General features: G+C 31.0%; 2 protein-coding genes across 3 annotated transcripts; one reads left to right on the top strand and one right to left on the bottom strand.

Moving 5' to 3' along the window:
- The first annotated feature begins 83 nt into the window (after positions 1 to 83).
- LOC113512344 (probable serine/threonine-protein kinase DDB_G0283337) lies at positions 84 to 3447 on the top strand. 2 transcript variants are annotated; one of them, XM_026896158.3, is made up of 4 exons: positions 84 to 327; positions 672 to 880; positions 954 to 2235; positions 3135 to 3447. In XM_026896158.3, exons 1-4 carry the CDS (start codon positions 257 to 259, stop codon positions 3322 to 3324), a joined length of 1752 nt encoding a protein of 583 aa, XP_026751959.2. In that variant the 5' UTR covers positions 84 to 256; the 3' UTR covers positions 3325 to 3447. The 2 variants fall into 2 exon arrangements, with proteins under 2 accessions (XP_026751959.2, XP_031762879.2); XM_031907019.2 differs by lacking the exon at positions 84 to 327 and having other exon boundaries at positions 686 to 825.
- Positions 3448 to 4487: 1040 nt separating this feature from the next.
- LOC113522399 (loricrin-like) lies at positions 4488 to 8710 on the bottom strand. Its single transcript, XM_052900157.1, has 4 exons — positions 8545 to 8710; positions 7601 to 7808; positions 6589 to 6645; positions 4488 to 4769 (listed from the first exon to the last, which is right to left on the bottom strand). The coding sequence occupies exons 1-4, from the start codon at positions 8548 to 8550 to the stop codon at positions 4540 to 4542; spliced, it is 501 nt and encodes a 166-aa protein (XP_052756117.1). The 5' UTR covers positions 8551 to 8710; the 3' UTR covers positions 4488 to 4539.
- Positions 8711 to 10307: the final 1597 nt, after the last annotated feature.

The following is a 10307-nucleotide window of genomic DNA, read 5'->3' as shown; positions in this document are numbered from 1 at the left end:
TTGCGATTAAAATATTTCTTTTTTAATTGTATTCCTTGTGTAACTTTTGACTATCAGATATTGGCAACACTGAACACATTTTTTTTTACTATTGTTTTTATACTGTCTGTCTCATATTTGATGTTGAATTTTTTTTATTATTTGTTTTCTATACTTATTAGATAACATCATATCTGATTTGAATGCAATTAATATTTCAATTTATGGCATCTACCAAGAATGTAGTGTAAGATATATAAACTTATTTACTATTGTCATGTCTAATTTTATGGATCAAGCAGTTGAATGTGTTCGAAAAATTGTTGACATTCATCGATGTGGCGTTTGGTAAAAAACTTTTATAATATAAAACCTTACAACTGATTACAGATTCTGTTGCTTTTTTGATAGCTAAGTTTTTCTTAAATATAGAAATGTATGTTGTAAATTTCACGAAATTAAACTTTAAAGTGCGTAGTAAAACAAATAACTATATTAACTGTTCTAATCCCATTTATTAATTATTATAAACATCATAATACTGTAAAGGTAGGATAATTTGCAAAATAAAAAAAAGCAAATAATAATTGGAATATATATACCTAAATTTCAAATGTATAGAATAATAAACAGATATTTTAATATGACATTTTAAGAATCATAAATATTAACGATTTATTTTTTTTAAACAGTGACAGGTCAGATGGACTTCGTCAAAGGTATCCTTGTGGGTTTTCTGTTTGCGAAGACTGTGCAACTGAAGCTCAGGAGTGCATACAGTGCTTAACAACTTTAAATTCTTCTCCTTGTAACAAATCAGTGATAGACGAGCAACTTTCACAAAAAGTAGGCCATGTATCACATCTTCTGAATGTGTTTCAAGAAGTCTTCAACATAGATGGTTAAAATTTAATAACTTTAATAATTTTATATAATATACTTAAATTTCAATACTAATTATATATTTTTTGTAGTGTATAGAAGGCAAAGAATTTCTGACCAACTGAAAGTTGAAAAAGAAGTATTTCCTGAATGCATTCAAGCCCCTATAAAATATTGTAACAAACGAAAAAGTCTTAACATTCAATATAACAACAAGGAAAATAAGAGAAAGTCTGTGTACCATGGTGAAAACACATCACATAAGAGGAAATTGAATATGGATAAAATTCAATACATAGAAAAATGGATTCAAGATAATAAGACAAACTCTCCAAGAATCCCACTTGCAGATTTAAATATCAACAATCAAAATACTTCACAAACAAATGAACAAAATGTAATGAAAAATAATAATCCTATTATAACAATAAGGAAAGATAAGTTTCAAAGTAGTAATAGGAGAAAAATATTAAACATCACCAGTCGCAAGAAAAAATACACACTTACACAAAATAAAAATCAGTCTACTAATATAATTGATAAACACAAAACGAAACAAAAGAATGATTTAGTTGGTAAAATAACAATAACAGAAAGTAATAATTTAATATCTGATTATAAAAAGAAAAATGAAAATGATGAAAGTGGTATTGTTATGGATGATGATTATATAATTATAGATGATACACCAACTGAAATTGTTGATAAAGATAAACTTGCATTGCTGGCTATTGAAGCTGCTGAAGAAACTGAAAAACAGAAACAATCTGACTCCAATTTGATGCAAAATTCATTAGGCAATAAAAATGTAAGGAGTAATAAAATTAATGAACAACTTTCCAATTATACTGAAACTTCATATCAAAAAGACAATAAAAGTATTGTGCCATTTATTAAGAAAGGATTATTTGTCGAACCTTGCATGGCCTGTAGATATGATTTGTATAAAACAAATAAAAGTACATTAAACAATGTTTCATTCAGTATTGATAATGTTAATTTTGTAACTGATGTTAAAATTTCTAAAATAGAACACAAAAGAAGTATTAAGAGTTCTGTTGCAGTGCAAACTGACATTAATGAAATAATCCAAATTAAGAATGATTTGGTAATCGCTGGTGCTAAAGACAAATATTTCTCTATGGAGAGCCAGGACATATTTGTAGATGAACCAAATAAACATTTTAGTGAAACATTGCATAAATATGGTTTTACTTCAGAAGAAGAAAAGACAAATAATTCAAATAACACTAAATCAATATATAATGATAAAAAAAACATAATTATAGAAGAATCTGACAGTGATTTAGATATGGATGCAGGACAAATTAGTATAGATGTTACTGCTGAAGTTCATAGATCTTGTGAACCAAAGTAAGTTATTCTTAATTTATTGGATAAGTTAACAATTTAAATAAATATGTTGTATGTAGTATATTTAGATAGGTTTATATACTGGATATACTCTGGACATCAATGGTAACTAATAATGGTCAATATTTTCTGAATTAATTAAAAAATTTGAATTAATCTATTTTGATATAAAGGTATATATTGCATACTTTAGTAACATCTGTAAAGTTTGAAGGGTGGGATATGACATGAATTTACTAGGTACGGAGGAATAACACCTGAGTCCTCAGGAATGGCAACGCATGAGGAGTATCATGGGCGAAACAGTATACTCTGTTGTCTATGGTACTGATCATGTCTATAGGCGACGGTTACCACATTCCATCAGGTGGGCCGTCAGCTTGTTTGCCATTCTAAGTTGTATAAAAAAAAATTATAAATATGTACACAATCATAATTAGTAATAGCAGGTGTTTTAGTGTATTTTGCAATGTCCATAAAATATATAGGTGACAGTTACTAAAATCCATTAGATGAGTTGTAACCTTATTTTTCCACTACAAGTTGTGTAATAAACAGAAATTATACTCCAAATAACTTATATTAAATATTTATAATAACTTTATTAGAACAGCTCTTGTCTGGAATACTGTTGGTATTTGTTAATTAATTTTTGCTATTTTGCAAATAAATTCTGTATATTGTATAAAAAAAATATTGTGGATGTATGTGGTGTGCCCATACAGGTGTCTATGGTAACCATTAGACATCTGTATGGGATCATGAAATATCAACTAAAAATATTCTAAATATTAATGACTCAAAAATTATCGAAATTGTTGCTCTGTTAAATATTTATATTTTTGTTTGTTTTGTTATTAATATTGTTATATAATTTTATATGAGTATTCTTTTTTTAGGGACTATGGAATTTTAACTGAAATACCTCCAAGTGAATCTAGCACAAGAAAAAGACGTGTGGAGCGCAGACCTACACCGGCGAGTACGGATTCATCTGACAAAGAAAATTTTGATCCTAATAGAAGTAAAAGACGTAAATATTATGGAAAAAAATTTTTAAAGAAAAAACCAACTGGTGCACTGTTATAAGTTTAACAATACTTACGCGTTAGAATTATATACGAGGCTAATCTACCTCAGGATCGTCTTTTCTATTTACAGATTTATGTTTTTCTAATTTTAATCAGAATTATATCATTTTGAAAGTTTTAACGATTTTTTTAATTTAATTAATGTACCTCGAATACCTGTTACTCTGCTGTGTGGTCTCAGATTAGAATGAACCCCCCCGCCCACCTTCCTTTCCAGTAGGTGTTGTAAGCGATTAAGGGAACTTAACGGTCGTGCGATAGGCAGTAGCGTCCCTCTTAAAACCAAAGCCAAACATTAAAACATTAACTGCGATTGCCAACCCGCCTGTCAAGCGCGGCAACCACCGGCAAAACTCTCGCTTATTAGGGAGTCCTATGTTCAGCAGTGGACTATTAACGGCTGATATGATGATGATGAACTCTAATTATGTAAAAGTAGTTTAATCCAGAGGCTGATTATTTATCTCTTATTCAGTTATTGCATAATTCATTTGAGCAGTTGCAGGGCAAGATCTAAATTGAATGTGTTCAATATTTATACATGTAAAAGATATAGATAGTATAAAAAAAATTAAAGCTTCCTGGGCTAAAAACCTACAGAAACCTACCTATGCGTTTGAAAGTAATCTTATTAATATATTAAAATAATAACTAGACGACGTCAGTACATGGGTGATATTTAAAAAAATATGTGAGGGGTCTTAATAAGACCAATAGATGCCACAACAATAATTTTTAGAAATTTTATCTGTATGTCTGTTGTTGTGGTATTATACAAAATAACTGCCAAACTGGTTGCGGTTTTCACAATTATATTCTTCAATATGATATGTTTTGTTTTATCTTGATATCCTATCTGACATTAGTAGTATTTACTCATAACTTTGTCTGCGTGACTGGGTTATAGGTACATAATGATTATAGTATTGTATGGCTTTCTTCATCCCAAATACTACGTATGTGTTAAAATGTACGAATATGACGAAGTCAATAGGTAGCTAATTGGCTTTCACATTTATAATATTCAGTAGTAAAATATAAAAACCATCACGACCAGTAATAAAACAGAGAGCGTCATGGTCTAGTAGTGCATCCTCATTTATAGACCTCAATAATATATAAAATAAATTTATTAGGCATTATAAAAACAACAAATTAAGTAAGAGGTACGATTTTATTTTTTCAAATTAAACTAACATCACATGTGTCGAGATCACCACCAACCGGAGGAGCCGCCGCTGGACCAGCCGCCGCCGCCGCCACCGAGTTTCCAGCCGCTGCCGCCGCCGCCGCTAGACCAGCCACCACCGCCGCTGCTCAACTTCCAGCCGCCGCCGTAGCCGCCTCCACCGCCGCCGCTAGACCAACCGCTGCTGCCTCCGCCCAGTTTCCAGCCACCGCCGCCGCTGCTGCCGCCGCCGGACCATCCACCATGACCACCGCCTGTAATAATAGTATTAAACAATAGTCAATTAACTCCAGTGGTCATTAACTCTTTTAGGGTATCAAAAATAATTAAATTGTGTTCCATGAAAAAAATAAACGATTTCAATTGTAGCAAAACCAGTTATTTTGATTTTAAAACTAAATTATTGAATCGATTGACAAAAATTCTATCGGACCAATCTGTAAAAATGTCCTTTCAGATAAAAAGAAATTTTTTTTAATCGGTTTACAATGAGGTAACAAAAAAAAATAGAACCGAATTAATAATCTCTGTCTTTTTGAAGTCGATTGAAAATAGGTACCTATTTAAATGTTTTACATAAACTTATTTTTCTTGTATTATAACTTCAAAACTATGTTTTTAAATAGTTTACAATTTTTTTATTTGAAATTAGGTTGTTAGGTATATTTTTATATACTTGGTATCATTAGCGTATGTAGAATTATTTATGAGGGTCTGGTCTCATAAATGAGGCCTATATGCACTCTTATATATGTTTTTACTATAGCTAAAAGCTCCGCTACTGATCATGGAGTGGGCACCAGATAAACTCTTCAAATGAGCGCATTCTTAATATATTTAATAATAATCTTGGTAGGTATAGCTTGTTTCCGAATATATAAAATACTGAGTGATACGATGAATAAACTATATACAGTAGTTATAGGTACACTTAGGTATTAAAATAAAAATATATATACTCGGTATAAATAATCAATAACCTTCAGGTACAACAGCGATATCTAATATTTGAAAAATCTAAGCTTCCGATAAACTTATACTACATAATTTATAAATAAATTACCAGTGTTTATTATAAAATCGAGTAAATGTGGGTGATGGATAAGGTTTGTAACAAGAAGCGATGTAATAATTTAATTTGAAATATGTATAAGGGGTATTATTAAGTGTATGTAAAACCAATATCCTATGAAAAGGGGAAAAGAGTTGCAAAAGAATCATTAGAATGGATTCTGAAATTACGAAAATATTGCGTAGGTCCAATTTATAACAAATGCAGTCAAAATGTGAAATTCTTCTTTTTTAAGTCCGTTGAACTAAAAATTGTCTAACCCACACAAAAGGTACATAGGTACACATAAAAAAAAAACAATAACACATATGGGTTGACTTTAGAAATTAGCCATAATTTACATAAATAATTGTAATAATAATAATAAGTAAACACAGTCTATTGTTAGAAATACCTAATTACCTAGTAATATAAGACACGAAGTTTAGCTGAATACCTATGTCACAAGATATTGCGTTATAGGTAATTACGTACGGCCGAGGGAATGGATGACCCCATGTGAATGATTTAATGACCTTTAAAGTAGGTAGGCAATGTTATTAGGATAATTGATAAAATTCAATATCAAAGACTTAACATATAATCCATGACATGAAAGGTTAAGGTCATTTAACCTATTCCCTTCAATTAAGGTACTTAAGTACCCTCTATTAAAATTTTATTGAAACCTTCGTTAAATTATTTTGTTGATGTTGGAGATTGTTGGCACTTGAGTGGAATTTGATAAGTTAATTCAATGCTTTTGTTTGTAATGTAAATTTTAATATGATGTTAACAAATAAGCAGTATCTGTATTACATTTAGGTATATTTAAGCCTATACACTTACAAGGTAAAAGGGTACTTGGCTCTTGTACCTATCAACTATTTAATAAATGAACTTTTAACTAGGTACCTATAGAGATATGTAATGAATTAATCATATATAAAATAATACTAATGTAGGCAATTTTAATTCAGAATAAAAGTTTTAAACAAATCACTTATATTTTATAAACTTACCAAAACCGCCGCCGCCGCCGCCGCCGCCAGTAGTGATGATTTTGATAATTTTCACTTCTGTGTAACAAAATAAAAGTCAAGTTCTATCCTACAAGTAATAATGACTTTAATCTGATTCTCTTTTATATTTATCTATATTGTTAGGCACAGTGGAAAGTCCTATTTTAGTCCTATTAATTAAATTATATTGTGATGTAAGTTGGAAAAAGATGGGTACATTATTATAAATATTGTTTTCAATATAATTGTTTGTTTAGTGTGTAGGTAAAGAAAATTTGAAACTATATTTATAACATTGTTAATTTTGTTACATAAAAAAATTGTAGCAAGCAACAAAGTAAGTAGTTTGGACATCTATTCCCAGAATATGTTTGCTAACATATATAATAGATACCTCTATAATATGCAAAAAATTTATAAATATGTTTCCGCTTTAAAAAATGTATAAGAGCGATGTGTAGTGCGGGTCTTTTAGACCTTTAAGTCTTTACATGCAGGTCTCTTTTTAAAAAACTTAATTTATTAACTCTATCTGCTATATACATTTTGGAAATGTGCATGCTCGAAAAAAATCTAAATTTATATAAAGGAAAGCAGAATTTAGTGGCTTTCTCTACTTGGTTTCCATCTAGCCTGACTCCCTCATAGTACCACCTACTTTGCTAAAAATAATTCTGCCTCTAAAATTGTGCAATTTGTTGCCTGACTCTATTAAAAACTTGCCAGTAATAATGTTTAAAAAGACGTTAACCAACATACTGTGTGACAACTGTATATATAATGATGACGAATTTAAAAAGATAGAATTTAATATATATAGTGTTATTAATTATATGTATGTTGTATTAATTAAATATAAATTGTAAAGCTCTCTACCTGCACTGCCATGTTCTTACGGGGCGTCACAAAATAACTGTAAGATCTTGTACACTTTTTATGTATGTGCATTGTATTGTATGATGCTGCAATAAAATATTGATCGATTAAGCTAGTCAAATTGTTGAATACGTACGTCCGCCGCTGCCGCCCCCGTAGCCGCCGCCGCCACCGTAACCACCGCCGCCACTGGACCAGCCGCCGCCACCACCTCCCAACTTCCAGCCACCGCCGCCTCCGCCGCTCGACCAGCCGCCGCCCCCGCCACTTGACCAGCCGCCACCGCCACCACCGATGTATCCAGCATGAGCTGCGACGGCTAGCGCCAATATACAAACGAAGACCTGGAAATACATTTATGATGAAATATATTAAAAAAAATATACTACGATTACAATCCTTAATGTAGTTAGGGTAGTTAGAGATATTGGTCTACATCAGTAATACCATTGCCAAAAACGTTATATGTACTTGATATGCCCACATTTCGCTGAGCATCTAACGTGACATGAGGAGAGCCGAACTCTTCTTCTCTTCTTCGTCAGGTAGTTCTCCATTAGTGGTGGTTGGTTCACGAATTTGTCTTTTTGATATAGTCATTCGGTATAGTTACACGACACTGACAACGTCGGTTCACGACCTTATCTTCTCAGGCATGATTTTTCCTCTCCTCCGATGCGGCTCTTACCTTCTATTTTGCCCATCGTAAGTGTAAGCAACTGATATCTATCGTGTCGTAATATGACAGCGTATACACAGCGACTATCGCCATCACTCGGTTTCATTAAGTCTGTTATCGTCGTTTCTCATTACTGGAGAGTTAATTGGAAATTTAAATTGACAAAGTTTTTGATATCGCCGATTCGAACTCATGACCTTTGCGGTCCACCCTTGGTCACAATATTTATAAATATGTTAACAATATTATTTAAAATATTTTAATTATTAATATATTTTATAAATAAATATAATCACAAAATTTAATATAGGATGACTTATCGTGACTTTAATAATATTTGGATTGAGATTTTTGGATATGCGTTACGTATGCTAATAGACGTTAGGTAATAAGTGTGTTACCTTCATTCTGAAGCTGTACGGTAACTGCTTGCTGATGTTAGGATGTCTCGCGCTATATATATGGCGTGAGATCTCACCTCCCACCTCTGGTGCGCCGCATGAAGCAGTTGGGACTGCGGCGGCCCGAGAGGACCGTGAAGAGTCGAGCGGAAGCTGTTCCGACAGTGTTGCAACTTATTGTCCCTGTGACTGCTTAGCGTTGTTTAAACTAATCCTATCACTCTATTACGTGACGGGTGTAATAGATGTGGGTGTTTTTCTGGTTATATTTTGTCTAACAAAAAACGTAAAGAATATGTGTAACGTAAGATGTAACTGTTAGTGAAAATATTCTAGTGAACACCTTCTCCTGTTTCCATTAAAAAAGTCATAGGAAAATATGAGAGACTACCCTATCATAGCTGCTTATTCATATTTGATTTTTTTTTTATGAAATTAGCTTATTAGTCTAAATAAAAACTAATCCTAAATGCTAACAGTCTCCAGCGTCGATAGGAAGTCGAAGACTTTTCACCCTTATAATTTTATTGTAATAGGTACCTATAGATTCTACAAAAAGCTAAATACCTACAATATATTTGAGCTTTTAACCTAAGTATATAAAGATTGTGTCCCACAAAAAACTTCAATTGTGTCAAAACCAGTAATTTTGACCTAAACACTAAACTACTGAGCTGATTTTGATAAAATTTCTGTGGGATCAATCTGTAAGTATATTCTTTAAGGTAAAAAAAGAAATCCAAAAAAAATCCAAATCGGTTTAGAACTGATGGACTTATGAGGTAACAAACAGAAAATACAATTATATTTAGAACCTCCTTCTTTTAAAAATCGGTTGAAAAATTGCTAAATTCCTCCAAACATGTTTTAAAATATATTTATCGCAGCAGTATCTAAAATAAAGTAAACCATCAATATAATCTTTGACGCCCAATATTAGTCAGTCACAGGGACTGACTTTACAAATATAAGGATTTTTTTTTTATATCAGCAGTGAGAATACCAATTTTTACATGTAATTATTTTTTTACTCGACGGACTGTCACACGAGTATAAACTTTTAATTCTTATTTTACCAACATAGGGGATGAGTTTCTTAATTATTTTCTTATATCTAGTCTCCTATATTTTAATATCAACTCAGTTAATCGTTCCTAAATACTCAAAATTCCTATAATATTATTAATACTATAAAGAGGAAAGATCAGAACAATGTTTATTTGTAATGGATAAACTTGAAAGCTCGATTTTACAAATACTTTCATCTATAAAATGTTTATTATTTATTTATTTATTTATTCTTTATTGCACAATAAAATTTTGTACAAGTGGCGAGCTTAATGCCATATGGCATTCTCTACCAGCTAACCATTAGGTAAAAACAGAAAGCGTATGAAGGGCAGATGTGGTGAAAAATATGTGACAATTATAGTAACACATTAAGGCAATACACAATATAAATATAATACACACATAAGAAATGCACATATAATACATAAACATTACTTTTAATATATATGGATAAACTAATACATATGAAATATATACATATATATATATATATATATATATATATATATATATATATATATATATATATATATATATATATATATATATATATATATATATATATAGAGATATAATAACTATTGAGTGACCTGTAACTAGCGCTGGTTTTGTTGACTCAACAAATAATTAAAAAGTCTTCTTTTAAAAATATCTTTACTTGATGCTCTGCGTAGATCTACAGGGATTTTATT

This window comes from Galleria mellonella, unplaced genomic scaffold, assembly GCF_026898425.1.
Source record: "Galleria mellonella isolate WM207_F2 unplaced genomic scaffold, CSIRO_AGI_GalMel_v1 utg64, whole genome shotgun sequence".
Lineage (NCBI taxonomy): Eukaryota > Metazoa > Arthropoda > Insecta > Lepidoptera > Pyralidae > Galleria > Galleria mellonella.
This window is presented reverse-complemented; position numbering and strand designations above follow the sequence as displayed.